At 43.5% G+C, this 25576-nt stretch overlaps 1 protein-coding gene across 2 annotated transcripts in view; it reads right to left on the reverse strand.

Annotated features, from left to right (window-relative positions):
- Nucleotides 1-299: 299 nt before the first annotated feature.
- Nucleotides 300-25576, reverse strand: part of LOC147127929 (forkhead box protein N3-like) — a 119857-nt gene continuing 94580 nt past the window's right edge. For both annotated transcript variants that reach the window (XM_086019278.1, XM_086019277.1), the window contains 4 exons: nucleotides 19158-19309; nucleotides 13634-13692; nucleotides 3621-3729; nucleotides 300-1280 (listed from right to left, as the gene is read on the reverse strand). In XM_086019278.1, coding sequence (XP_085875404.1) covers nucleotides 728-1280; nucleotides 3621-3729; nucleotides 13634-13692; nucleotides 19158-19309 — 873 coding nt within the window. In that variant the 3' untranslated portion in view covers nucleotides 300-727. The remainder of the gene's footprint in view (nucleotides 1281-3620; nucleotides 3730-13633; nucleotides 13693-19157; nucleotides 19310-25576) is intronic.

A 25576-nucleotide genomic window follows, 5' to 3' on the forward strand; every position in this document is an offset into this window, starting at 1 on the left:
AATATCAAGTGCATGAGTATATATCACATTGGGTTTTACAATTATTTTGACACGTAAGGTCGTCCTCGTAACTACCGTTGCCTTCGGGTGGTTTTTTTTTTTTTTTTTTCCGTCTTTTTTTTTTTTTTTAAGTCTATTTTTTTTTTGTCAGCTGTCATATTGGCTACATGAAGCAACCTGGTCACTTCTCTTTGGCACAGTCTCACATTTGTGCTCGTGGATGTAAGGAGAGTGATGCTAGTGAGGGACACCCCCCCCCCCCCCCTCTGCCCTCCCCCCTCGACCCCCCTCCCCTCGCCCGAGTCTCGTAGGCTCCGCCGCCTTTGCTGGCATCACTGCAAGATTGCTACAGGTTACGCACGCAAACAAACAAATATGCAAGACAAACAGCCATCTTCTGTCCTTGTACTGATTTCACTTTTGCCCACTTGTCCGAATGAATGCTTGACTATGGCTTTCATCCCCTTTGGAAATAAAATAAAAAAAAAAAAAACAACGAAAGACACATGAGAAGTACCCATTAGTGTTGCTGAACATGTAGGAAAACATAGATTTTTGATATTGCCACAAATAAGTAGGATTCACCTAATGCCCTGCAGATAGATAGAGGGAGATGAGACGTGTCCGTCGAGACTAAAACATGTTACCTGTTGATCTATTTGTGTGTTGTACAGTGTGTATGTGTCGGCGTGCTAACGTGTTCACGTGATTATGTACTATGTGTCTTTTAGTTTCTCAGGGCCTCTTTCTGCTCCTTCTGGCCCTTGGCGGTGCGGTTTGTGATGTTGTTGAGGCAGGCTCGGACCCCGGCCAGGTGGAGCAGCGACCCCGCCGCCTCCTTCATCTCCTCGTCGTCGCTCTCCGGCGGCTTCTCCACCGCGCGCCGCTTCTTCAGCGGCAGCGTGTCGCTAATGCCCCTCGCTCGGTTTTTGGTCCACGCGAAGCTGCTTCCCGCCAGAGTCCCGGGTCCCGCCCCTAAGCTACGTCTCTGTCCGCGCAGGGGTTGCTGGGAAAGGTAGGCGGCGGCGGCGGCGGCCGTGACGTGGGAATCCAGCGGGATCTCCCGGGGCTCGGGTTTGATGTCGGATTGGATTTCCACGGCGATGATGTCGTCGTCGTCCGTCGGAGACGAAGGGGCCGTGGCCTGGGAGGAGCCCAGCCTGCTCGGGGATTTGGCGGTGCTGTAATTGTGGTCTTCCTGAAGGTCCTCGCCGCAAGGTGGAGGAGAGTAGCAGGGGGGGCTGTCCTGGCCTCGTTTCAGATAGTCTCCTATGGATGATCTGTGGGAAACAAGGGCACGAAAGGGGGGGGATATTGTTACTTCTTTATACGTATATACGGTCAACCCCCACATTCACACATTCAGACTTTTTTTATATATATATATATATATAAAGTTATAATGATTATCTAATATTTTGCATCTTTAAACTGTATTATTTCAGCCTTTAAGAAAAGACGATTCTGTGTCCTTTTTTTCCCCAATATGTTTTTTTTTTCAGTATAAAATTGACTTTACAGAGATCTGGTCGGCTGGATTGGATCGGCAGATAATTTGCATTTTGATTAAAAAAAATCGGCGATCAGATTGATCAATGGTGTCAATGATCGGATCTGCAACCCTATGTCATGTAACAGCAGGCTTTCAGGACATCCCGTGGCAAGGAACTATGTTGCCGTGAGTTGAAAGGCTTCATGTAGTGCTTTTCCACCATTTTTGGCATCTATTAACACATTCCGGATAAAACATTTCAGGGCGGCATCAGTTGTTTACGGATATTCTCTTCTTGCAGCAGGGCTAAGTCTATTCGCTGGGGAACACTGTACATTACACTGAAGTGATCCTCCTCCATTGGTTTTGCATCTTTGAGCGTCACTCAAACAGTTACGTGGACTCTAATTAGCATATTGCCTCGCTTGTATTTGAACTTTGAATTTTGAATCAGGAAAAAAAAAAAAGTCGTATCACACAATTCATTTTCTATCATTTTGTATAGAGCGCGTCCTCATTTGGGTCGATGAAATAAAGCCAAACCTGCATCTGAACATTTTGAGGATTTTGGATTATTTTTTTATCCTATAATGTTTTTCCCACCTATACAGTTTGTGTTCGGTTGGTAATTAACATGTTGAAGTGGGACGTTTATAAGGTATTATATTTCTTTTCATTTTTTCCCCCCTAACTTAGTTAATGGTTACACTTAAGTTGTATTAGAAAAAGACTTCATTTTTTTGTTTCCCTTCAAAAGCTGCAAATATGTTTGCAGATATTTTCTCTTGCAGATCCCTTTTCTTGACGAAACACTATAAGAATTTCATTATTGTATCCATTTCATTCTCTGTCTATCTTCCTCCGTGAAGCATTGATGATAGCAAATCATACATCACAAACAGCAGCGTGTAACACGTCCCCCCCCCCGCCGGACATTGCCACCCTCCACAATACGAGTGTTAGAATATTTATATATTATAGGACAAACATGCACTCTTTCAATGATCAAATATTCACTGCATACCTTTAGTGTATGTTTAATTCATTATCCGGTGCGGGCCGTCATACTCTTTTGCTCTTATGATGGATATGCATATCCGGGCATGTTCCGAATGTTCTTGGACTCACAAGGTTTTTTTTTTTTTCCCCCCGCTAATAAATGTGCTTGTGCGTGTGAATGTGGGACGTTTATATAATCACTTGGGTAGAATGTTGGCAAGTGTTTTGACCATGGTCGGGATGAGTAAACTATTTGTGACGCATGTTGAGTTTGTGTCAGGAGCCTCTCCATTCAGCGACCACCACATGAGGTGCACCTGTACACGAATGAGAAATGACAGTCAGAGAAGTATTAGTTTAACATTAATTAGCGGTGGAGTCGACCTGTTTCTATTATTTTGCCTCTTTGTTAGGTTGATGAGGGAGAAATCCAGAATTCTGGATTTTTTTTTTTTTTTTAAATTTTTTCTTACATTAGGTGAAACCTCCAATGTTGAACACAATTTGTTCTTTAACATTGATGGACTTTTGTTCAGTTGTTCCAAGCACATTTTGCCATAGAAAATAATGTAAAGTGACTCAATTTAGCAGCAGCCGTTCTGTGGTTGCCTGATTGGTATCTATAAGGAAATATGCTCCACTTTAAATTCGCTCCAGGTTCTGTGGTTATTACCTGTTTTCTCATTGGCACCTTTCTGGAGTAGTATTACACAAAAAAGACAAAGAAAACGACAAACATTTGTGGAGTTAATCCTTAATCTCACAAGATTTTTTTTGGACCTGTCGTGTGAGATCACAACAATTTGTGTATTATTGAGGCACGTTTTGTAAAGAAAATTTCGGTTGAACTCCATTCGACTTTAGGGATTCCAGTTAAATTCTATAAATGGCGACAGCTGCTGCTGTGAAAAGGGACATGGAAACGAGTCTGTAGTTTCTGAGATAATCTCCAGTAAATTCTCTCTCTTGATGCAGCTCTTGTATCGGATATATAAGTGCCAAGTGCCAAGTCTACCCATTGTGTCCGAGCGGTTTAAAGTGTCCGTCTGTCAAAATGGAAACACATTATGCAGAGGAAGACCCTAACTGGCACTAAATAGATGGTTGACAGTGGCACTGGTTGACCCACCTTATGGCCGAGGTTCTGCTCCCTACTGGGCTTACAGGAACAGGTCTTATCACAGGGAAGAGTGCCTGGCTCCTGACACGGGCGCCGTTTTGAATCACACCACGAGGAACTACAAGACAAGACCAAACACACACACTTCAACAAGAATAACTCACACAAACGCATCATTAACTCATTCGCTGCCATTGACGAATTTAATTGTCTTTTTTCTCAGTCCGGCCATTCAATCCCAGGAATTTATTTCGATTGTTTTCACATTTTTTTCAAACGTTAGGGTAAAATTGGGTCTGGAAATGTCTGGCAGTGAACGAGTTAATATTTCAAATTAAATCAAGAGGTTGGAAGTGGAATGGCAGCATGGTGAAAGACTAGTTAGCAAAAAAACAAATCTGTGTTGTTGGTCTATATGTGCCATGTGATTGGATGGCACCTCTCACCCAAAGTCAGCTGGGATAGGTTTTAGCTCCCCTGCGACCCTTACAAGGATAGAGATGCAAAATGGACGGATGGATGGTTGGGAGAGGAAAAAGACAGCGGTAGGTTCTCAGAAACATGATTAGATGGCGATAAGAGCTCGCAGCGGCTCAATGAGACTCTGCCGACCATCTGAGGAGGCCAACAGGGTTCTATTGATGAGCAAGGCAAGGTTAAATTGAGCGGGAAAGCGTCATAAATGAGTTAAGGGCGCTGTGAATCATTCAATTACCAACGACCGCTGGGCTCTGCTGAATCTGGCCTGTACCAGCCATACAGGCTGTTGGAACTCAAAATGAACAATTTTTAATTCAGTTAGATTATTCTGTTTACTCTGTTTTTAGGGTGCAAAAAAGTGAAGTTTAACAATAATTTTTTTCTGATTCAAAACAGATGATTTAACGCATATTTCTCCACATGGTTTTCTGGAGAGGAGATTATTATTATTTAGCGCACCCGCGACCCTTGTGAGGCTAAGCGGTTCGGATACTGGATGGATGGGCCTGAATGTTTTTCTTTGTCTCGAAACCGCGGTGAAAAAACTACCATGTGCATCAGCAATTGGACAGCATAGCCACAATGAATCATGGTGGTGACAGTATCATGCTTAGGGCTTGTTTTTCTTCAGCTGGAACTGAAGTCTTTAGTCAAGGTGAAGAGACTAATGAACAGTTCCAAATACCAGTCAATTTTGGCACAGAACCTGATGCTGGAAATAAAATGAATTTCACCTTCCGACAAGACAATGAGCCCGACTGTACGGACAGACATCAGCAAAAAAAAAAAAAAAAAAAGGGGGGGGGTTGGCGGTTACACCACAACCAGTGCAAAATTGAAATTTTTGAATGGAACAACAAGAGCCCAAGTGTCCAAAATAAATCTGACATATTTGGTACACTTTTTACAAATTTGCATTCCTGATAGACTAACTCCAAAACACCGTTAACACTGTTATTAAAGGAAAAAGCCGTTTCAAAGTATAGAATTATTTTTTGGGGCTGGCCACACTTTTGGACGGGTTGTAGTTTTACACTGTTTTTTAAAAGGAAAAAAAAAAAAAGATTAGTGATTATGGTCTGATTTGCAGATAAAAACATGCCGCGTTGATAGGCGAGTTTACTTTCTACATCCACCGAAAAGCAAATGTTAAGAAAGGTTAGAAGACAATGTAGTAAAAACAGTTCAAAAATACAATACATTTAGTTTAGTTTTGATAAGTGGAAGGAAGAGAGGCTTGTGGGTGTGTGTAAGTAAAAAGTTCCCATTTGAATGAAAATGACTCCAGTCTGCAAATAGTAATTTAGCTAAGTAATGTTTTAATCAAATAAAAGCCAAAAGCATGTGACAAAGCCCACCTGGAATGTTTAATCTGATCAAAGAGTGGAGGAATAGATCACTTGTCAACAAACTACTGTATTGGGACCATCATGCGAGCCAAATATAGAAAGGTTCTGACAGGGGAAACTTCCTGCAAATGGGACAAACGTTGAGCTTCCAGCAGACCGACACCCCGGACCACCGCACGGCCGGGATGATGGAATGGCTTTGGAACAAATCCCTGACTGTCCTCGAGTGACCCACAAAAGCTTGGACTCCCAAACCTTTTGATATTGTGTGTTGAAAGCTCAAGATCCCGCTTTACCGACACCGCTGATCCTATGTGATGTGTTCTACGCAAGATTTGTACAGTAGCTCTCACCTACTTAACATGGCATAGCACTGTATAAAAGAAAGCACATGACCACGGTGCGGACTCACGCTTCGCTGTTTCAAGGTCACCACTTGAGGTCGTGGAAAACCAAACCAACACAAAAACATCGAAGTTATATCGTCTTGCACGGTGTGAATAGAAAACAGACGAGGCGAAACGCACAATGAAATATATTGCAGGAAACACAAAACTGTGACTCGCCTAAAGTCAGCCGGGATAGCCTCCAGTTCACCCGAGACCCTACTGAGGATGGATGATATCGAAAATGAATTGTTTCTTTGACACTTTGGGGAGGGGTGACACGAGTGCCAGGGAATGTCGGGAAAAAATGTGCTGACATAAGAATCAGTGTTCATTTCGTTGACTAAAATTGTTCATCAATTATTTCATCACAAATATTTTTATTCAGATGAAAACGAAAAGAAAACGAAAATAGAAGTCGTTCATTGGGACGATAACGATATTGACTTGACAATCTCGTCGACGATTAAAAGAACGAAAAATTATTGCGTGCATACTACACTGTTAAAAACAGCAATTTGACACTATTAGCATTGGATCTGTCAATGCTAGCTTCCCAAGCCCCCTTTTCTTTTTTTTTTTTTACGTTTATTTAGTCGAAAACAAAATTTTAAGCTTTAAATTGGAAGTCAAACCAAACATATTTTTTTCCAGAATATGTACTATGCAGGCCTACTAGTTGAAACAAGGCATTCTCATAAATATTGTGTTTGTAGAATACGAGTTAAGCAGCGTTTTTAGTCATCTCAGGGGGCGGCCATTTTGTCACTTCTGTCGACTGAAAATGACATCAAAGCTGCTCAGGGCTCAGGTAACGACCAATCACGGCTCAGCTTCAGAAAACAGGTGTTCCGTGATTGGTCATTATCTGACCCCTGAGCAGCTTTGATGTCATTTTCAGTCGACAGAAGTGACAAAATGGCCGCCCCCAGAGATGGCCTAAAACGGGTGGATTAATCCTTATTCCACAAACACAATATTGATCAGAATGACTTGTTTCAATGAGTGGGCCTGCATAGAACATATCCTGGAAAAAAAGATGTTTGGATTGACTTCCGCTTTAAGGTGGCATAATGTCATTGTCATCTTAACATTTTCCCCTGAAACAAAGTTTAATAACGACAAAGTTATGTTCAATGTGTGTCTTGCGTGTTAAATTAAAGTTACAAATAGGTGTGTTATACTTTCTGTATAAAAGTATATAGAAGTACACTTTCTGAATGCTGAAGGAAAAAAACAAGAATAATTCATTTAGTTGACTAAAATTGCCCTTCATTTTCGCCGACTAAAATTGGACTAAAACTAAAATACAATCGGATGACTACTTTATGACTAAAACGTAAATTAAATTAAACCTTAAATTCAAATATCTGGTCAAAATTAACACTGACAAGAATTTATTTTCACTTCGCAGTTACAGTCTACTTGCATTGGGAGCATGTGGGGGTCTGACTGCCCGCATCCAGCAGATGGAGCTACACCGACAGGGATGGAGTACAACAGTATAGCCTTAGACTCAGAATTTTGCACTCAATCAATGAATAATCACTGCTAACCAATAAGCAGTTCCAAACTATTCTTTTGCAACCTTACCACATGTTGCTAATTTGAAAAAGCAACCAAAAGAAAAAGCAATGACTGGGAATGGATTTGACAGCAGCGTCTCACTTTCCTGAGATTGCTGGTTATAAATCAATGACGTCTCAGTTGAGACAAAACCGCCAATTCCCTACCGACTGTCGAGAGCGCTGGCCAATTTCACAAACGCCAAACCCAGTGAGGACTTCTTCCATATGTGAAATGCTGTAAAAGCATGTTTTTGTAAATCAGAATCTTTCGTGACTCAAAGCTGGTGGTTCCACCAAAACACTTTCCCTACCCAGCTGTCATCGTCTTCTCACTCAGTTCACATTTCAAAAACGACCTGCTGTTTGCGCTGTCTGCTGCCCAGGTTTGTTGAAAGCTGCTACAAACACTAAGCCCCCACATCAATACAGCTTTGTTACCTCCACCGAGGGGGTTACTGCATGTTTTCATGGGTTTGTTTGTTGGTTTGTTGCTTGTGTGCAACTTCCATTGTACAGTTTTGATATATCAACCCGTTTTTTTGTTGTTGTTTTTTTTTTTTTTTTTTATGTTGGAGCAATATTATTCCAGCAACACAGCGAGGTAGTGTTAAAAATGGTTGGCCCTAGTTTTCTCATAATTCAGTTTCCTTTTTTTCCACTGAAATTTTGTCCCACCTTTTGTAGATCCGCTGTTTCCATACAGGATCTGTTCAAAACTCAATCCAAATCTATTTTCTCGGAATCTAGCCCCACGAAAAGCATCTCATGAGCATGCGCAACTTTGTTTTCTTGAATCAACATTACCCCCGCTGTAAATCGAAATGCTGTCGACTTTTTTTCGGGTGCTTATTTATTGAGTGTGACAGTTCTATAAACCACCACGGGGGCCAAAGAAAGTGATTAAGAAATTGAGAAACACCATAAAATTCAAGCAAAATTGAAACCAACAAGAAAAAAAAAAATTGAAAATGGCGGATTCCTCTTTCAAACACTAATTTTGTCTCCTCCCACATTCCACATACGCCAAAAGAACATCACCTTCGGTAAAGGTAAAACTGCTATTTAATGTGCATTTATCTATTTCACTCATCATTTCTATTGATTTTTCGTTAAACTATGATTATTATCTATAAAAATGTATATTTTGTTCATATCAGGTGTCTGGAATGGATTCATTGGCTTTACTGCACATTAATTCTTATGAGAAATATTGCTTCAGTTTTTGGATGATTTAGTTCGACTTTTTGGAACAGATTATTCTCAAAAACCGAGGTTTCGCTGTAATTACTCTTCCTTGAGTGGCAAATTTGTAATTGCCTAAATGACTTGTCATAGACGTACAGTCGCTCGATTTCCTGCAGCCGATGTCAGGCAGACTTCTTTAGCCAGCGTGCTCATTGAGATTGTACGTAAACCCCCCCTGCTGGTTGAAGCCAAGTCGTGCGCTCCATTAAATGAATTCATCAATAAGTATACCCATCCCTACAAACGACAGTATATTCCCTTTACATTCTCACAGCCATTCACAAATTGATTTCAAGGTAACAAATCCGCGCTTCGAATCAGTGAGCTTCGCCCCCCCCCCCCCTTTTTTTTTTTCCCAGTCTCATACTGCTCATGATCAGTTTTATGGGGAGAAATGTCATTCAGCCCAGGAATCATGGCCTCATTAAAACACACTCAGCATCCCAAAGTGCCCACTAACCAAATGTCCCCGCGACATTCATTTGGGCCCAAACTCCGAATCATATTGCAAAGATGACATCAATTCTGTATGTTTGAGGTATATCGCTGTTAGCTGTTCACTTTCCTTCTTTGCCTGCGGTAATCTTATTGAGTCCAGTTAGTGTGCCTCTGCCCCGCTCTGCTCTCCATAACCTTATAAGTAAGTCCCTGCACAGTCTCTTTTATAATCTTGATCACTCACTGCATGCTTGTGTACGTGGTCAGTGCATTAGGTCCCCCACCCCCCACCCCACCACCCCACCCCCCGGGTTGACATGAGGGCCCCCCGCCCGCCACGGCTCCTCTGGCGTCCCCGAAGCTCCCCAGCTCCAGCTAGGCTTTAGGTCGCCATAGCAACGGCTCCCCTTCCACATGCCACAGAGTGGTAGATCATGCATCAGCAGAGAACGTGACAGAAGAGAAGGAGAAGTGAATGGGGTGGGGGGGGTGGGGGGTGAAGGGGCTGGATAGGAAATACCAGGCTCCGTTTGACCTGGACTCTCCAAACTCAGCGGCACACTCCTGACCACCACTGTTTGTCCTTGACACACACACACACACACACACACACACACAGAGACAGACACGCGCACGGAGCTCAAGTCCGAGTTGTATGGAAAATTTTGCGTGGTGTGCGATGGTATCTGCGGCTCCTTGCTTTGTCTCTTCATTCCATTTCATCGATCCGTCTTTCTATGTATAGTGATGACTCACATCTCCAACTGAGCATGTATGCTGGCTCTGCAGCAAAGAAGCATGGGATGTACTAAGGAGCCGTGGTGACAAACTATGCAGTGGGAGAGCAAACACTCATCCCGGTGCTCATCAATTTGAGCGCAAAATTTACACAACAAAAGGATGTTGTAAGAGTTATGATAAAGTCATACAATACAATACAATTTTATTTTTGCTGACGTTGGCCTACTTCGTTTTGGTCCATCTAGGCCTTTAGATGATAGATGGGAAACTTGCAAAAAAAAGACGGAGTAAGCATGGACGGAAGTGGGTTTTCGTCAATCAGTGTAATCGTCACTAACCAGGTCAAGTACCAACAGAGTTCGTCACTGACGGACGCCCGTTTTGCTGAAGAGTGACGGAAACGATATGCACTATGAGTTACCATGAGTTAGTCAGGCTGGGAGGGCCACAACTAATGAATGAACTAAGAGGTATTAAAGTAGCTTTGAATACAGATAAAGAGAAATTTGTGTGTGTTTTACATTTGGATTTTTATTTTTGGAAAGAGTAGGGTTAGCAGGTTGTGAAACCGTATTTTAAAGCCCCAAACTCCGTTTCAGAAGGTGGCTCCTGTTTGTGGACTTGAGCGCTCTGTTCAACACCATTATCCCTCAACATCACCCCTCCAAACTCCTCCAGCTCAGCGTTTCTCCTGCTACCTGCCAGCGGACTAAGCACTTCCTGAAGTGGGAGTCCAACAGCAAATCCATTCTCAAAAAGGCCCAGCAGTGGACGTACTTCCTGTGGATACTGAGCAAGCAGCACTTGCCACAGGAGCTACTAAAGCAAAATCTGTTAGGACTTCTGAAAAAAAAATATCCGTGCCCACCTGTTCATTTGAAGCCATGCAAGATCTAAGAAGTGGACTCGTCCCACATTGGATAGCAAGCACCCTTTCCAACAATTCTCCTCTTGTCGGTGCTATCAAACGATGCACATAACCCCCCCCCCCCACACACACAAATTTTTAGGGCTCCTTTCACCTTTACTTTTTAAACGGTTGACTTCACTGTGACACTTCGGCACTTTGGATTCTTAGCCTGAGAAGGGAAATGTTGAAATGATAAAAATGCTCACAAAAAGTCAAATTCAGAAAATGCTCAACTTCACCACATCAAAATTTGATGGAGTCTTCCTGGCCTTCTAAAAAACAAACTTCCTTAGTGTCGGTAAAAGTGTTTTTTTTTCTTTTCCTTTTCCGTACAAAAAAAGGTTAACTATCTTCTTACATCAGGTCAGCTCCTCTGCCTTTCTGTCTGCATCATTGCCTGTCGCTCGTCTCCCAGTCTGCCTGCCTGTTTTCCAGGGAAAAGTAAAGCGCTGAGATCCAGCCGCCCCCTCCCTCGCTTTCATGTGCCGTATACGCACGCGGGCTCCTCCCCGCCCCCTGTTAAATGAGTTCCACATGGCCCTGCAGGCAGCCGTCTCCGCACAGCCGGCGAGAGGAGTGCGGCAGACAGGCAAAAGTACACGCAAACACGCGCGCGCTTGCACATGCCGGCTGCGCTCAGTCACACAGTCAAACCGGTTCAAAGGTCACACCCGGCAGACCTTGACGACACAACTGTTTAAAAGCGGCCGCTCTGTGCGCAGCACGTGCGCGTCTCAGGGCCGGATGCATACTAATGTTGCCTGACTAACCGACTGGATGGTTGGGCTCAAAATGCTGGCTGTTGAACTGAACGGCTAACTGGCTTGTCTATTTGACAATCCGGCTGAGTGTCTAAGTGGTCGGCTGACTGACGCGCCGTTACTTACAGGGGGCAAGACAAAAGTAAAAGCAACACTCAATCACCGCAACCCAGCATGTCTATTGAACGCAGCCGCACACGCGACTCATATTAAGCTGAAATGCTAATCAACAGAATTGCCTCATGTGGCTGAATAAATCTGCCGACTCAGCAGGCCGTCCACCATTCTAATGTGGTTGGACAGGAGTAATTTAATTTGTAGATTAGTTCTGCGTTTTACCCTAAAATGTGAGAGACAAAAAAAAAAAACCCCAATTAAGGACGGCACACAAGGGCGGCATGGTGGCCCGAGCGGTTAAGCGCATCCATCGCATTTGCTCGTGCCTGCTTGCGTTTTCTGCAGGTATTCCGCTTTCTTCCAATGTTGCGTTGAACAGAAGCTATCGTGTTGTCCGACTTTGTATTTTTGACTGCCAAAGGAGAAAATGACTTTATACTCTTAGGAGAGAGCCTGCGGGCTGCACCCAAAAGTAATTTGCACTTTTGCACTGCTCGGTTACGGCTGGGCTCGGCTCAGCTCAACTAACTTTGGTCCACAGGCAGTTGTTTTGTTCCCCTCGGGCCGCAAAAAACTACAACCATAAGGAGAGCTTCACGCCACTCTTTGGGTATGGAATTGCAAAGTAGGCACTCAAAATAACCTGACAAAGCGTCGCTAGCGAGACGAATTCTTGACAGCTGAGTAGATACCATCCGGTGGAAGTCAAAGGGGAATTAGTGCCATCAGGTTCTTCTTGTTCACACTGTTACCTAAAGTGATAGTCAACCCAAAAGTTTTCTTGACAAAACTTTTTTTCTATGCAGCCCCACGAGCGTAAACATGGCATTCTGATTGGTATTGTGCTTGTGGAATACGAGTTAAGCAGTAAAATTTGTCCATCTCAGTCAAGGGGGCGGCCATTTTGTCACTTGCTGTCAACTGAAAATGACATCACAGCTGCTCAGGGCTCAGGTAACGACCAATCATGGCTCAGCATCAGAAAACAGGTTGATTGGTCCATACCTGAGCCCTGAGCAACTGTGATGTCATTTTCAGTCGACAAAAGTGACAAAATGGCCGCCCCCAGAGATGGCTAAAAACGGGTGGATTAATCCTTATTCCACAAACACAATATTGATCAGAATGACTCGTTTCAATTAGTGGGCCTGCATAGAACATATTCTTGTAAAGAAAATGGAGCTGGTTTTTGAATAATGATGGTGATAATGATGATAAAATCGTAACGAATCATCAGACTACTTCACCGGTCACAAGGTTAAAATGCCGTAACGGGCCTCAAGCTCCACCGTGTCACAAGCGGCCTTCTCAATTGTCATCCCTGCTTGTCCACAGTTTCCCTCCATGAGACATCACTCTCAGAATACGCGTCTGGAGGGAGTTTGGGTTTTCAGACATTCTCCAACCTTGGCTCCTTGACCATTACTACTCCATTATCAGCTGCGATGGAGGCCACGCCGCAGACGCCTAATGTATCCATTTCCCTCTCCATTTAGGACTCGGCGGCCCGGCGAGCTCCTGGAGTGCTCCCTGATTGGGATTGAATGTCCATTTAAACTGCCTAGCAGTCACCGGGGATGGGAGGGAAGGGAGGAAAGACGGGAAAAGGGGAATAATGGGAAATTCAGGGGAAAGGAAGAGTATAACAACAAAAGCGAGGGACAGGGAGAATGCATGTTGTGTGTTGAATGGAAAAAAAAAAAAAAAAAAAGAGACAAGGGGATTGCTCCCCAAACTCTGATGAGATTCTCCCTCCATCCCCGCTCAATTGATGTGCCTCTACTGGTTAGTTTTTAACTTTTTTTTTTTTTTTTACTTTCAAATGCGCCACAGTCGGAAAGCATTCCTTGGCTGGCATTCGGCCAAGTGTCAGAACTCAGCACTTTGTATTCTCAAGGCGCGCTTTTCAAAAGACCCGCTTTGGAATTGAGATGATTGCACATTCGGCACCTTCGGGTAGAAGTGGCTCTGTGAAGGGAAAGAAGGCAAGAAAGGACGATAGCACAAAGACACACGTGAAATCGTACCTTGTAGGAGGACTCCGCCATTCTTCCTGAAGAGGGGACTCCCCGACCACAATGGAGGACTGTGTTAAGGGGGGGGGGGGGGGGGGGGGGGAGAGAAAGAAAAGTGGTCAACCATTTGATCACCTCAAACCAAGCCTCGCAGGCTTCATTGTGAGCAAGATAGTAAGGTAGGAATTTGAACCCACAAGCCCGCGCTTTTGATTATAGTGATTCGATTCCCGGGTGTCCCACTGTTGCCATTATTCCCTGTGATTACCTCGGAGAATTACAGCCTCGCCGCCATAAGTCCACGGGAGTAATTTCTCATGACAACCCCCCACCGCCTGCCACGGGTCCTCGCACATCCAACGAAAAAAAAAAAAAAAAAAAAAAAAAAAAATAGTCATCAACGCACTCGGAGTTAACACATGCTTATGTCACAAAGGCATGTTTAAGATAAATATGCCTACGGAGTGACACATTTAAACACGTCTAGCTGTGGGGCTGACACACACACACACACACCCCCACCCCCCCCGCACGCGCATAGGACGAGCGCACAAAGCCGGGGACTCAGTTTAGGTGATCATTGCACCGCTAATGAGGGAGGTAATGACAGCATTTCTCACATAGATGGAGACATCTCGCCTAACGCACACACACGCGAGAACACAATGCCACTGGCCTGTAGGTGAATTCGAAGTCATTGGAGGAAAGATGGAGAGAATGACAAAAAAAAAAAAAAAAAAAGGGGGATGAAGAAGGAGAGTTAAAAGACACGTCTGGGTGCTCTTTCTTCTCCTCCGCTTCAACGCGCGTTCGGCGCGCCTGATAACATGGACGGCAAACAAACAGACTAGACAAAGAACACCTGGAGAGGCTGTGAACTCAGAAAAAGCAGCCCGCTCGTTTCCACTCATCGGGAGGGTCTCCTTTGTAACGCGAGGCCTGTTTTATGTTGCGCTAAGCTGCTCAATGAGAGGATTTGGACGTCTGCACTTGTGATGTGGCTCTCACCTCGCCAGATGCGCGGGGGGGGGGGGGGGGCGCTAGGTGGACCGGAGGCTGGCAGGAGCGCGCGCGGCGCACAAAACGCAAAAGCTGCACATTTCAGCCCTGAGCCACCTGCTGTTGCCATGGAGAGTTGCCACATTGCGTTGCCACGGCGATAACATATTTTTCCCGCGCTAACAGCCTGTCTGTTTCCCCTACCGAGCGCCCCCCCCCCCCTCCACCACCACCACACCCCGCCAATCTCACCCCTTCTTTCTTTCTTTCCATCCCTACGCCGTCTCTCACTCGCTCAACAAATGGCCTCGCAGCGCGACGGCACCTGCCTCACATGTGTTGCCATGGTGGCGTTCCCGTTGCCAAGGCGACGTGCTGTGCATTTAATACAGCGGGCGAAGGGGCGAAACTCGTGGTAGACGCTCATTCCTCAGCCCTCCCCGCTTGCTTCCTCCGAGGGACGGGAGGAAGGAGGCTGGGAGAGAAAGAAAACGAAGGGAGCCTGGAAAGAGAGCAAACTCCTCTACATCCCCCTTGAGACATCCATCCTCCGCTCCTCCTCCTCCTCCTCCTCCTCTTCCTCTCATCCAGATGCTGATGGGGTGTGAAGGAATGCACCACGGAGCTGACCTCCTACCCAGCCTACTCCTGCGCTCCCTCCCTTTCGCAGGCACACAAACACACCCCGTTTAGTCATGAATACATTCATGCGCAAAGAAATTGGTGGACTTAACCACAAACAGTCAAGCGGCTCGGGAAGAGGGGGGGGGGGGGGGGGGGGTGGACCGCGCATACAACCGGGAGCGAAGACTCGGTGGGGGTCGCCCCCATACATCGGCGGAAAAAGCGGAGGGGCGTGAGCGACGTTAAGACGGGAGAACAAAGCGGCGTCATCCCCACGTCGCAGTCCGAGCTTTTTTCTTCATCTTTCCTTGCCCGCCCCTGCTCGGCGTTGTCGAACCGCTTGAGACAGCCCTTTGACCTTAACACAATGGAGCCGCTTGCCAAACCATTCACGATCATTACACTTCATAACATAATAGTCTGGAGAATGAGAGCTCTTGAGTGGGAGATATTGCGTTGTATCGAGCAGACCCGCTGAGCTCCACGTGTAGAAAGGAAACCTATGCTAACTCTTTCAGCCCCCCCCCCCGCTCAAATAGCCACAACAACGTATTAAAATCGACATTAACGGATCACGGACAAATCCGGGAAAAATATTTTCTTGCTTTCTAAGGATACGCATTCACCCCAGGTAGTTTATTGTTTCATGCCACCAAATGATGTGTTCTGATTGCTATGATTAATATTAATTGCCTTTTCCAATGAACCGTGTTTTCTCCTTGAATTCACTTGGTGGCTATAATGATAAAACAGATGATATTCCCTTTACGCTACTCATGCCGAGTGAAGTGACTAAAGGTATTAAAAGCCCAGGAAGCATTATAAAGAGTGAAGCTGCGATAAAACGGTTTTATGGATACTTTTTTTTTTTTTTTTTTTTTAATCAAATGTGGAATGTGGACTATTTAATGCTCAACATCAATATAATGCTCTAATGTCTCATGAACTCATTTTTGCTGGGTTTGGAATTTTTGACAGACCATAGGTAGACTAGTCGATTTCAAAATTTTTGATAAGGCAGCAAAGTGCATATAATGTTGCTTGTATTTTTTTTTTTTTTTTTTTTTGGTACACAGTTCAAGAATATTCTGGTAGCAAAAAGTGTTGCTTTTTCCCCGAGCCAGAAAGACATAATGAGCAGCCATGGAAGTTAGCAAAAGGCTAATGTAAAGTGGGTCAGCGGTTGCATTAAAAGTTTTGTTTTGCTCTTTAGGTGTTTGACGCTGGCGCTTGAAGGCAACTAATCACTTCCGCGCTCTGCCAGCAGTTATTACGCAACTTTGACGAAAAGCAACAACTAAATATCAATAGTGATAGATGTCTGGTTCGCACAGGTCTAATCTTCTCTTGGCTTGCGTTTTGACAATAAGTGACTGAAAACAAAGCATGTATCAATTAACTTAACATCAAATCAATCAAACAGCTTTAGGATTTCTGAGTGATTTGCTAGTGAGCAATTATTCATACATCAATTAAGTAACCAATTTGCGTCACTTAACAGCGTAATGAAAATTCATCCGTGGCAATTTTTTGCAGCTCGAATAATGGAAATTGTATAAATTCAAACCTCTTAAATCGCTTGCACGTCAACAATTAAATGAGACTTGTACATAATGAAGTAAAACACCCAAAGACACCAATTTGGAATTTGCTCTTGGTACTAACATGAGTCCCAACACTAATAAAGGTGAATCTAATCCAATTTCAAAATCACAATCTGCCAAAACAATTTAATTCAATAGATGTTGACATTAGACTTTTTGAACTCAAAGTGGAAAAAAAATAAATAAATAAACTGCCTCCTTTTTTTGTTGATAAACATTGACTGCAAAAACAGGATTTGCACAAAAACAGCTGCTGTCGTTATGCCTGAGCTTGATTACGCCGCTTCGGCAAAACGTACACTAGGTTGTTGTCATGTAAAAACGCCCTTAATTTACCGTCCGACTTCATCACAGTGGCCCGGCAGTTTCTCTCTAACCTCCAAATGAACTGCCCTCACTTACGGTTTCATTCCCCACTGTGGGTCACCATGCAAATGACTACGGCCCCCAACCCCCAAACACCAACATCTCCAGACTGCACGCTCAGCTCTCCCCCGTGTTCCCAATCTGGCCTCCAATTTGTTCCACTTCCCCATACCTCATTGTTCAAAATGACACTTTTACATTTTATGGCGAACCAATTATTCTGTCTTACACAGTCCGCTAACTCTGCAAGCCAACCTGCCCCGGATCAACTCGGCAGCGGGGTGCGGGGTGGCACAGCGGCGGGATTTTATTCCAAGGGGGCGAGAAAGAAGGAAAGCGGACAAAGGGGGGAAAAAGGCGACTAATAGTACCTCTCGTTGACATATCCACAGGGATGCCAAGAAGAGACGGAATGAGAAGTTGGAGCGGCTGGAGGGGGGGGGGGGGGGCGAGGAGAGGTCGAGGGGGGGGAGAAGCAAAGCGCTTGAAATAAAACAGGTGGATTTGTCTTCTATGAGAGACTGCGCTCAAGAAGGTGATGAAAATAAATGAAGACAAAAGGAGAAATTAATCGAATGATAAAGTGGAGGACCGACGGAGAAAAAGAAAGAATAAAAATAAAAAGACACCCGGTTGATATAAATGTATGCCCGGGGATGAGAGGAAGAGTATGTTGGATATTAAAAGAAGCGGAACAGTGTGTTAGGTGCCGTTGAAGAAGCAAAAGAGGAATGGACACAGCGAGAGGATGAATTAAGAGATCAGGAAAAAAAAAAAAAAAAAAAAAAAAAGTGTTCGAAAGCTTGCTGAAAGGAGAGGGAGGGAGACACCATTGACGCCTAAAGGGAAGGAGAGGTGGGGGGGGGGGGGGCAAGGGGGGCGGGGCTGAATCGGCGAATGTGGAAAAAAGGCAAGCGCTGCTTTTACCTGTGATGTGCCTGAGGATGTGGGAGATAGGAAGAGGGGCGGGAGTGTTGTTGCATGAAAACAGCGTGCAAACAGATTTAAAGAAAGATGGGGCGGGATTGCTATTCAACGCCTGAGGAAGCCCAGATGAAGACAGGAAGGACGGGGATGAAGAAAAGGGAATGCTAATATTCAAGATAAGCAAAGTTGATCAGCGAGTTCATTCGATTTGTTTAGCCACCAATTTCACTCTGTAAATTATACCGATTAGGTTCATTAAATCGATTAGCTGACCATTTAATAACCCAAGAAGCAACTGTTCAATCAAAGCTGTGGAACTCCGGTCTAAGTTATTTAAGTCATAAATACGGGTTAGCCTTTACAAAACGTCGCATTATGCATGAGGTTATATCAGGAAAATATACGTGATGGATAAAGGAGAACCAATTCCATCTGCTATTTGCTCCTCCCGAGAGTACGTCAACAACAAAATACTGTCTAGTGTTTTGCTTGCCCCTCCCCCAAACTGAAACCCAAGTCAGCATTCACATTGAAACAGGAAAGAGAGGGAAACATTCAACTTTGGGAAACTTTCCTCAAGAGGTTTTCTTAAAAAGCTCAAATGCAACTGCTGTTTTGATCATGTATGAATATATTGTAAATGTAGTGTAAATGATCTACAAGTTCAAAATAAAAATAGCAGGCCAAATTGAGGAGAAAATCTGAGGATATTGCACTAGTCACCCAGGACAGATATATCAACACATTTCAACTTTATTTCCGACTCTATGGTCATCATCACATTTTTCTTTTTCATCAGTATCTTTCAATTGTGGCGTCACATGAAAAACTGAAACAAAAACAAATACAAATCCCGTTCCCTTTAGATGCTCACTGAGCTCAAGTCTGGCGAGAAATGAAGCTTTGTGAGATTTATTGAAGTTTATTTTTCATTAAATCTAATCTGTGCTTGAATTCCGAATGATACTTTGGAGTTCCCCCGCATTTTCAACACATCACTTTGACAGTTGCCTTACCTGTGGTGAAATGTCTGAGACAGGGTGGGCGGGGAAGTGGAGGGCGTGGCCAGGCCTGTAGAGTAGGGATGGTACGGTGTTTTCTTCAGTGCTTGGATCAGGTTGTGTCTATACTCTGGGTCTATTGACCATAAAGATCCTTTTCCTATGCTCTGAAAGAAAAAAAAAAAAAAAAAAACAGATAAAGACGGACGTAAGTGGAAGTAGCGTCTCCAAAGTTGCAAAATCAACTCAATCATCATGGAGAGCTAAAAAAATAAGAACAGTACATAAAAAAGTAAAAAACATAATATCCATGTCATCACATAATGTTTTTATTTGTTTTATGTTTGGTCTTTATTATGCACAGCCCTTTGTTACAGCTGTGTTTTTTTTTGTTGTTTTTTTTTTTATTTCCCAAAGAGCTCTAGAAAAAAAGTTGAGTTGAGGTTAAATTACACCATTTGTCATCCTCTTGAGATATTTTTGGACAATTCAACGCTTTGAGGGACCAGTTTGGGGAAGGCTCGTTCATGTTCAAGCATAAATCCGAACCTGGCCCAGATGAAACTTTTGGGATGAAATGTAACAGAGATGACGATCCAGCAGGCTCTCTTTCAGTTCTTCAGGAAGAACTGACAACAATTCCCCCCATAGGCAAGCACAAAATCTTGCCTTCCAAGAAGAGTGGCAGCAATTGGTCGTCCAACTCAAGATTTCCTTTCTATTTTACTTTTTGTTCTTTTGATTTAATCGCCAAGTTTCCTAATTCAATTACCCATATAGAGTACATCAAGCACACAAACTTGCCATACACTCAAAGGTAATTTATTTGTCAGGGGCACCTCGCTCAATATTTTTCAGTCTGCATCTCCGTTTTGAAGTGTTTTCTGATTAAAACATTGGGAAACTTTTTTTTCCCCGCTTCAAAGGCCGCAACGGCGCGTATTTTTAGATCAAAAGCACCCCGCCTCTGTCCTAATGAATCTGTCGCTCCCAATCTGAGTGAAACCAGCCTATAGATTATAGAGAGCCGGGATCTCAAACAGGTCGCCATGAAAATACGTTGGGCTGTCTCGAGCTCTCTCGGCTCCCGCCGCACTTTCATCTGCCTTGTCATCCGAATGTGGCAAAATCTCAGGTTTGTATACGGCAGAGACCAAGGATGGCAGCAAGAAGGGGGAGAGAGTACGAATAAATTTGAAATGAAATGTGCCTCGCCTTATGTTCAGATCACTTTGTAGTGCTCTGTGATATGATATAGATACAGGCTATGGGGTGGGGAGATGTCATAGCAGCAGGCTTCATTTTTTTTTTAACAAATAGTAGAAGGAATCTATTAAGAGGAAAATATCTGGCGTGTTGAGAGCTGTGTGTCTAAAGTTATTGGAAAATAATATTCCAAAACTGTGGATCTTGTGTCTCTTCTCTATAGTGTTGGTAGTTTTAACTGCACATACATTTGTATACACATATAAAAACCTGATATTTTTATGCTGTATGATTCAACTGATGCTTCCTCTACATTTCAATTGAATCATTGCTAAAGCCCATCCACTTTTGATTTGTTACATACAGTATATTGGCCACAGGCGTTTTGTTTACAAAATTGCTGAAGGGACCAGGCATCTATTATAGAAATATGGCAACATTATTATTATTTTTTTTCAAATAAGATTATTATTTGCTGCGATTAGCCCTAAGTGTACCACGCCTCTCGCCCAAAGTCAGCTGGGATAGGTTCAACCCCCCCGTGACCCTAATGAGGATAATCAGCAGAGAAAAAAGTTAATATTGGTTGCGTTTGGCGGTTGTCCATTCAATCTCAAATTTCTCTTTGCAATATTATGGTCAATGTAGCCCCACTAGTCTAAACAGAGCATTGTGATGAATATTATGTTTGTAGAATACGAGTTAAGCAGTAAAATTCAACTCAGGGGGCAGCCGTTTTGCCACATTCTGTCGACCGGCTCAGTTGAGGCGTGATTGGTCGTTACCTGAGCCCCGAGCAAATGTGATGTCATTTTCAGTCGACAGAAAGTGACAAAATGGCCGCCCCGTGAGCTGGCTAAAACGGGTGGATTCTGCTGCTTAACTCATATTCCACAAATGCAATATTAATCAAAATGTCGTGTTTAGACTAGTGGAGGCACATAGAACATATCATTGGCTTGACTTCCACTTTAAAAGGTAATTTTCCACTTTCGGAAGATTGTCCTTCCCCATTGTATGAAAACAATCATGCTAGCAGTGCTAGCCAACAGTGCTAGCTGTTCATTCATTCATTTTACAGGTGACAAACTCAAGCTTGCTTTGAACTTTATGTTGGAGCAGCATCTGACCTTGTTAAAATGCACAACAGACGGATCATCTGCGTCCCTAACTGTGAATGTCTGCATTGTTAGTCCTGAAATCTCTACATTATTAGTCCGGATGTCAGCGTGGTGGTACACAGGCCATATGTGCCATGCGTGTTTTGCCGAGTGTGCGCGAGTGTGTACGGCGAGCTCCCTGGGGAGTGTGATATTACCCAGCATGGTCTGCTCTTGGGAGTGCTTCTATTACTGCCAGCAACACCTCTCCTGGAGAGCATGATATTACACACACATACGCTCACTCCCACAGAGGTGACCTCCCGCTGGGCCAAATTTCCCCGTGCACCTCCAGACCGCCAGCCGTTTGTATATATAGAAATATGTGTGCGAGTGCCTACTATCTGCCCGTCTGGCAGCCCGTTAAATCAATATTCACTACAGAGGCACTGTCTGCCTCTGCCAAGCAGCCAACCAATCAAAAGGCCCGATCTCCAGACCCCCCTCGTTCGATGGGCCAATCGTAGGGCGCGACTCACAGAAAGGGTGTGACACCTAGGTTATTGTGGTCACCTTGGCAACAGGCATCATCTGGAGGCGAGAGAAGGTGAAATGGAATTTTGGGAAAATGAATTCATGAAGTTGAGAGAAAGGCATCATATTTCATAATCAATAATCCTGTGCTTGAGATGAGAGATGATCTTACAGTTTTCTCGGATGTTCAAGTTTGAGACACTGAGACAATAGCATGGTGGATTTTAAAAATAGGACCTGAACAAGGGTAGATAACAGAGAACAAGACCTCAGAAAGTGTTTTTCTTTTTTTTTCTTTGCTCCATTCCTTTGATGGAATCTTTTTGGACCATGTTATGCTGTTGATTTGTGTTTCATTTGTGTCATGGAAAAAAAAAATCACTTTGCTTTATCGTATTTACGGCTGAAGAACATGGATTACACAACAAATAATCCTGGACCTCAAAATGATAATTCCCACTCTTACTGCAGAAGAAGCAAACTGCACCAGACTTATATTACACGTCGCAAAACAACCTCTCAATTAAAATAATTTAATTATACGCGTCTGTGTTCATAAAGAGGTAGGGCAAAGAAAGAGATTTAAAAAAAAAAAAAAAAAAAGAAAGATCCCCTCTAATCTGACTAAATAAAATTCTAAGCAAACAGTTGTTGTTGTGGTTAAGAAAACAAACATACCAAAAGTTGTCTGGATCACTTCATTGTGTGCGAATGAAAAAAAAAAGAAAAAAAAGTAAAGAAAGTGGATTCAAGGGAGGGTAGAGGGAGAGATGGTTGTATGTTGCCAACATCTGTTTCCTGTGTTATATAAGGTCTGGAGGCTGGTTTCCCTTGGAATAAAAAAATCCTGCTCCCACTGACCCGGCCAGTAACAATGTATTTCTGCTACTGCAAAACTTAGAATACTGTTATCTTTTTCACATATTAGCCACTAGTAATGGAATTAGTAATCTAGCATGGATAGTCGGTGAAGCAAACTAAATACTAGGCTGTCCCATAAGTTTCCATACCTAGGAAAATAATTACCTATTTCTTTTTTCATTCAAACTCATTTCAAGGTTACCTGAAATATAAAAAATATAATTTGGGAAATTTACGCCCTGTCTCAAACAACAAAATTCACTCGAACATAGCATCTGTTCAGCAATTCAATTTGGAAGCTTGTGAATGATTTAAATGCTGACTTGAAGACAGTCACAAGAAGGAGTCATGCCATTGCACATTGGCTAGGACAGAACTCTTTTCAACTCTTCATTTCCTTGTGCCTGGCTCTGTTCAGAGCACTGTGGCAATTGTACAGACCTCTCTCAGAGCAATTTTCTGTGTACGCTGTCAGAGGATAAAACACAATGGGCACATACATGGAATTGCCACACGCTTGGGACAAGTTCAATCAAACAAAAGACAGCATTTATGAGGTTGCTGGCTTTCCCAAAATTGGCGGAGCAATCAATTTCTTTTCTGTAAATGTGTTTGTTGGCCTACTCCCAAAACACTTCCAATTCCACCACTTAAAACTTGTTGTGCTTTTGGTGCTCTCCCAAATGTTTCATGATAAAAACTAGGGATGTTCGATACCACTTTTTTTCAGCCCGATACCAGTATGAGTACTTGCTCCTCGGGTGATCACCGATATCGAGTACTGATGCTTCTAGTACCGTTGATGTAATGTGTCAAACTGCCACAGTATAGCGCCAACGACTGCAGCCTGACTTGATGTTCGATTTTTTTTTCTTGCCTCAACTATCATGGCCGGCAGCCCAATACCATTAGCTGGTATCGCTACCTGTTGCACAATCTATGCGATTGAGTAAACATGCCCACAGGAGTACAATCACATTCTATAGAGTGCCAGAACTCTGAGAGCCTATAAGCAGGGATGGGCATTTTAGAAAATGTTGTCGGTCCGTCATTCGTTAGCGGCCAGGGTACCCGTCCGTCATTTGTCAGTCGGTCATTATTCGTGATGAAGTGAATTGTAATCATCAGTCCGTCTGTCCGTCCGTTGGTCCGTCAGTTGATCCCACCAAAAAAAAAAAAACATCAGAAAATGAGCGTCCGCCAGTGATGGACTAACGGATGACGATTGGACTGACGGCTGAAAACCCCCTTCCATCATTCATCAGTCCGTCTTTTTTTAAAAGGTGTCCCGTCATTCGTCAGCAAAACGGGCGTCCGTCAGTGAGGGACTGACGGACCGCTCCGTCGATCAGACGGAATACCCACCTCTACCTATAAGCGTTACAAAAATTCCCTAGTACACTAGCCAAAGTGTGGCATAGCATAGCAAAACCACTGTACAGCAATGAAACAGGTTATCCTTGGCTTTTATATCAAATTATGGACGATGTGTCGGTATCTGGCTTGACATTTATAAAGTGTCTGGCATCTATAAAAATCCCAACATCACCCATCCTTAAAACACCCTGCCTCAACCCATAATATTCTACAGCTCCTCTCTCTGCTTGGCAGGTCTTCGTTTAGCTATGTTATCCAGTACATTTCACGAGCAAAAGGACTTATGAATCTTAAGTATTATGACTGCCTGCAATTCGTTGAACATCCGCAGTGTAATAGCAAAAATGATGGCTGGTTTTAAGCCTGATTAACCCACTGCAATGCGGGGGATCTACCCTTACTTACTGTATACATCCTGTACAGATAAATAGTGGATTATCCATATTATATTCTTTTGAACTTTGTGTACTGGATACATGTCGATATATCCATTAACATACTCAGTATATGACAGCTAGCTTTAAGGATTGTACGCAAACATGGTGCACACTGTAAAGAATAATCTGCACGTGCTCTAAAAGCAACAGTAACTCAGAGCTTCTCGAGTGAAGGGAATACAACACAGTAAAGGTCATCACAGAAGCAAGTTTAACGTCAAATAGACACGATGATAAGGAACTCCTTTTTTGGTGTTTGAGAGTGCACTCATGCTAACACCACTCAGCGTCTCACTAGAGGGCTCTGTGCTATGCTCAGTTGCTGTTTCTTGGTTTCCTAACAGTAAATTAGTAAGTAAGTTTGATTCCCAGGATTGCATCTGTCAAATGGGAAATATTGCCACACAGTTCAGTTTGCATGTTCTGAGAGCAGCGATGCAAACAGATTAATCTAGCAAATACAATGTGATTTGACACACCTGAGACAAATTGCGATGGCTGATTTTCAGCTTTCAACAGCACATCTGAAAGGCAGGTGCAAACCGGCACAGCTGCGCATAGCGATGGTGACTTTGGCGAGCGAGAGGCGCTGACAAAACGAGAGGCAACTCGGAGAACGCATCTTTGCTTGCTTACATAAACATTTTTGAAATGCCAGAAACAACAAAATAGTGGAACATTTAGTTTTGTCACTCCTAAATGATCTAAGTGCTATCTCTGATCACAAGGATGATTCATGCCAAACAGCTTATGACAAAACTCCTTTCAACTCTTCATTTTCTTGTGACTGGGTCATTTCAGCACACTATGGCAATCTGTGCTAGTCTATACCAAAGCATTTTTCGGGGGGGGGCATCCAGGATGGGCACATTCAGCAAATTTCAAAGAACTTGGGACAGGTTTTTTTGTGTGGTTCCAG

The sequence above is a fragment of the Filicampus tigris genome, chromosome 20 (assembly GCF_054856515.1).
Source record: "Filicampus tigris isolate MCC_2025a chromosome 20, RoL_Ftig_1.0, whole genome shotgun sequence".
Lineage (NCBI taxonomy): Eukaryota > Metazoa > Chordata > Actinopteri > Syngnathiformes > Syngnathidae > Filicampus > Filicampus tigris.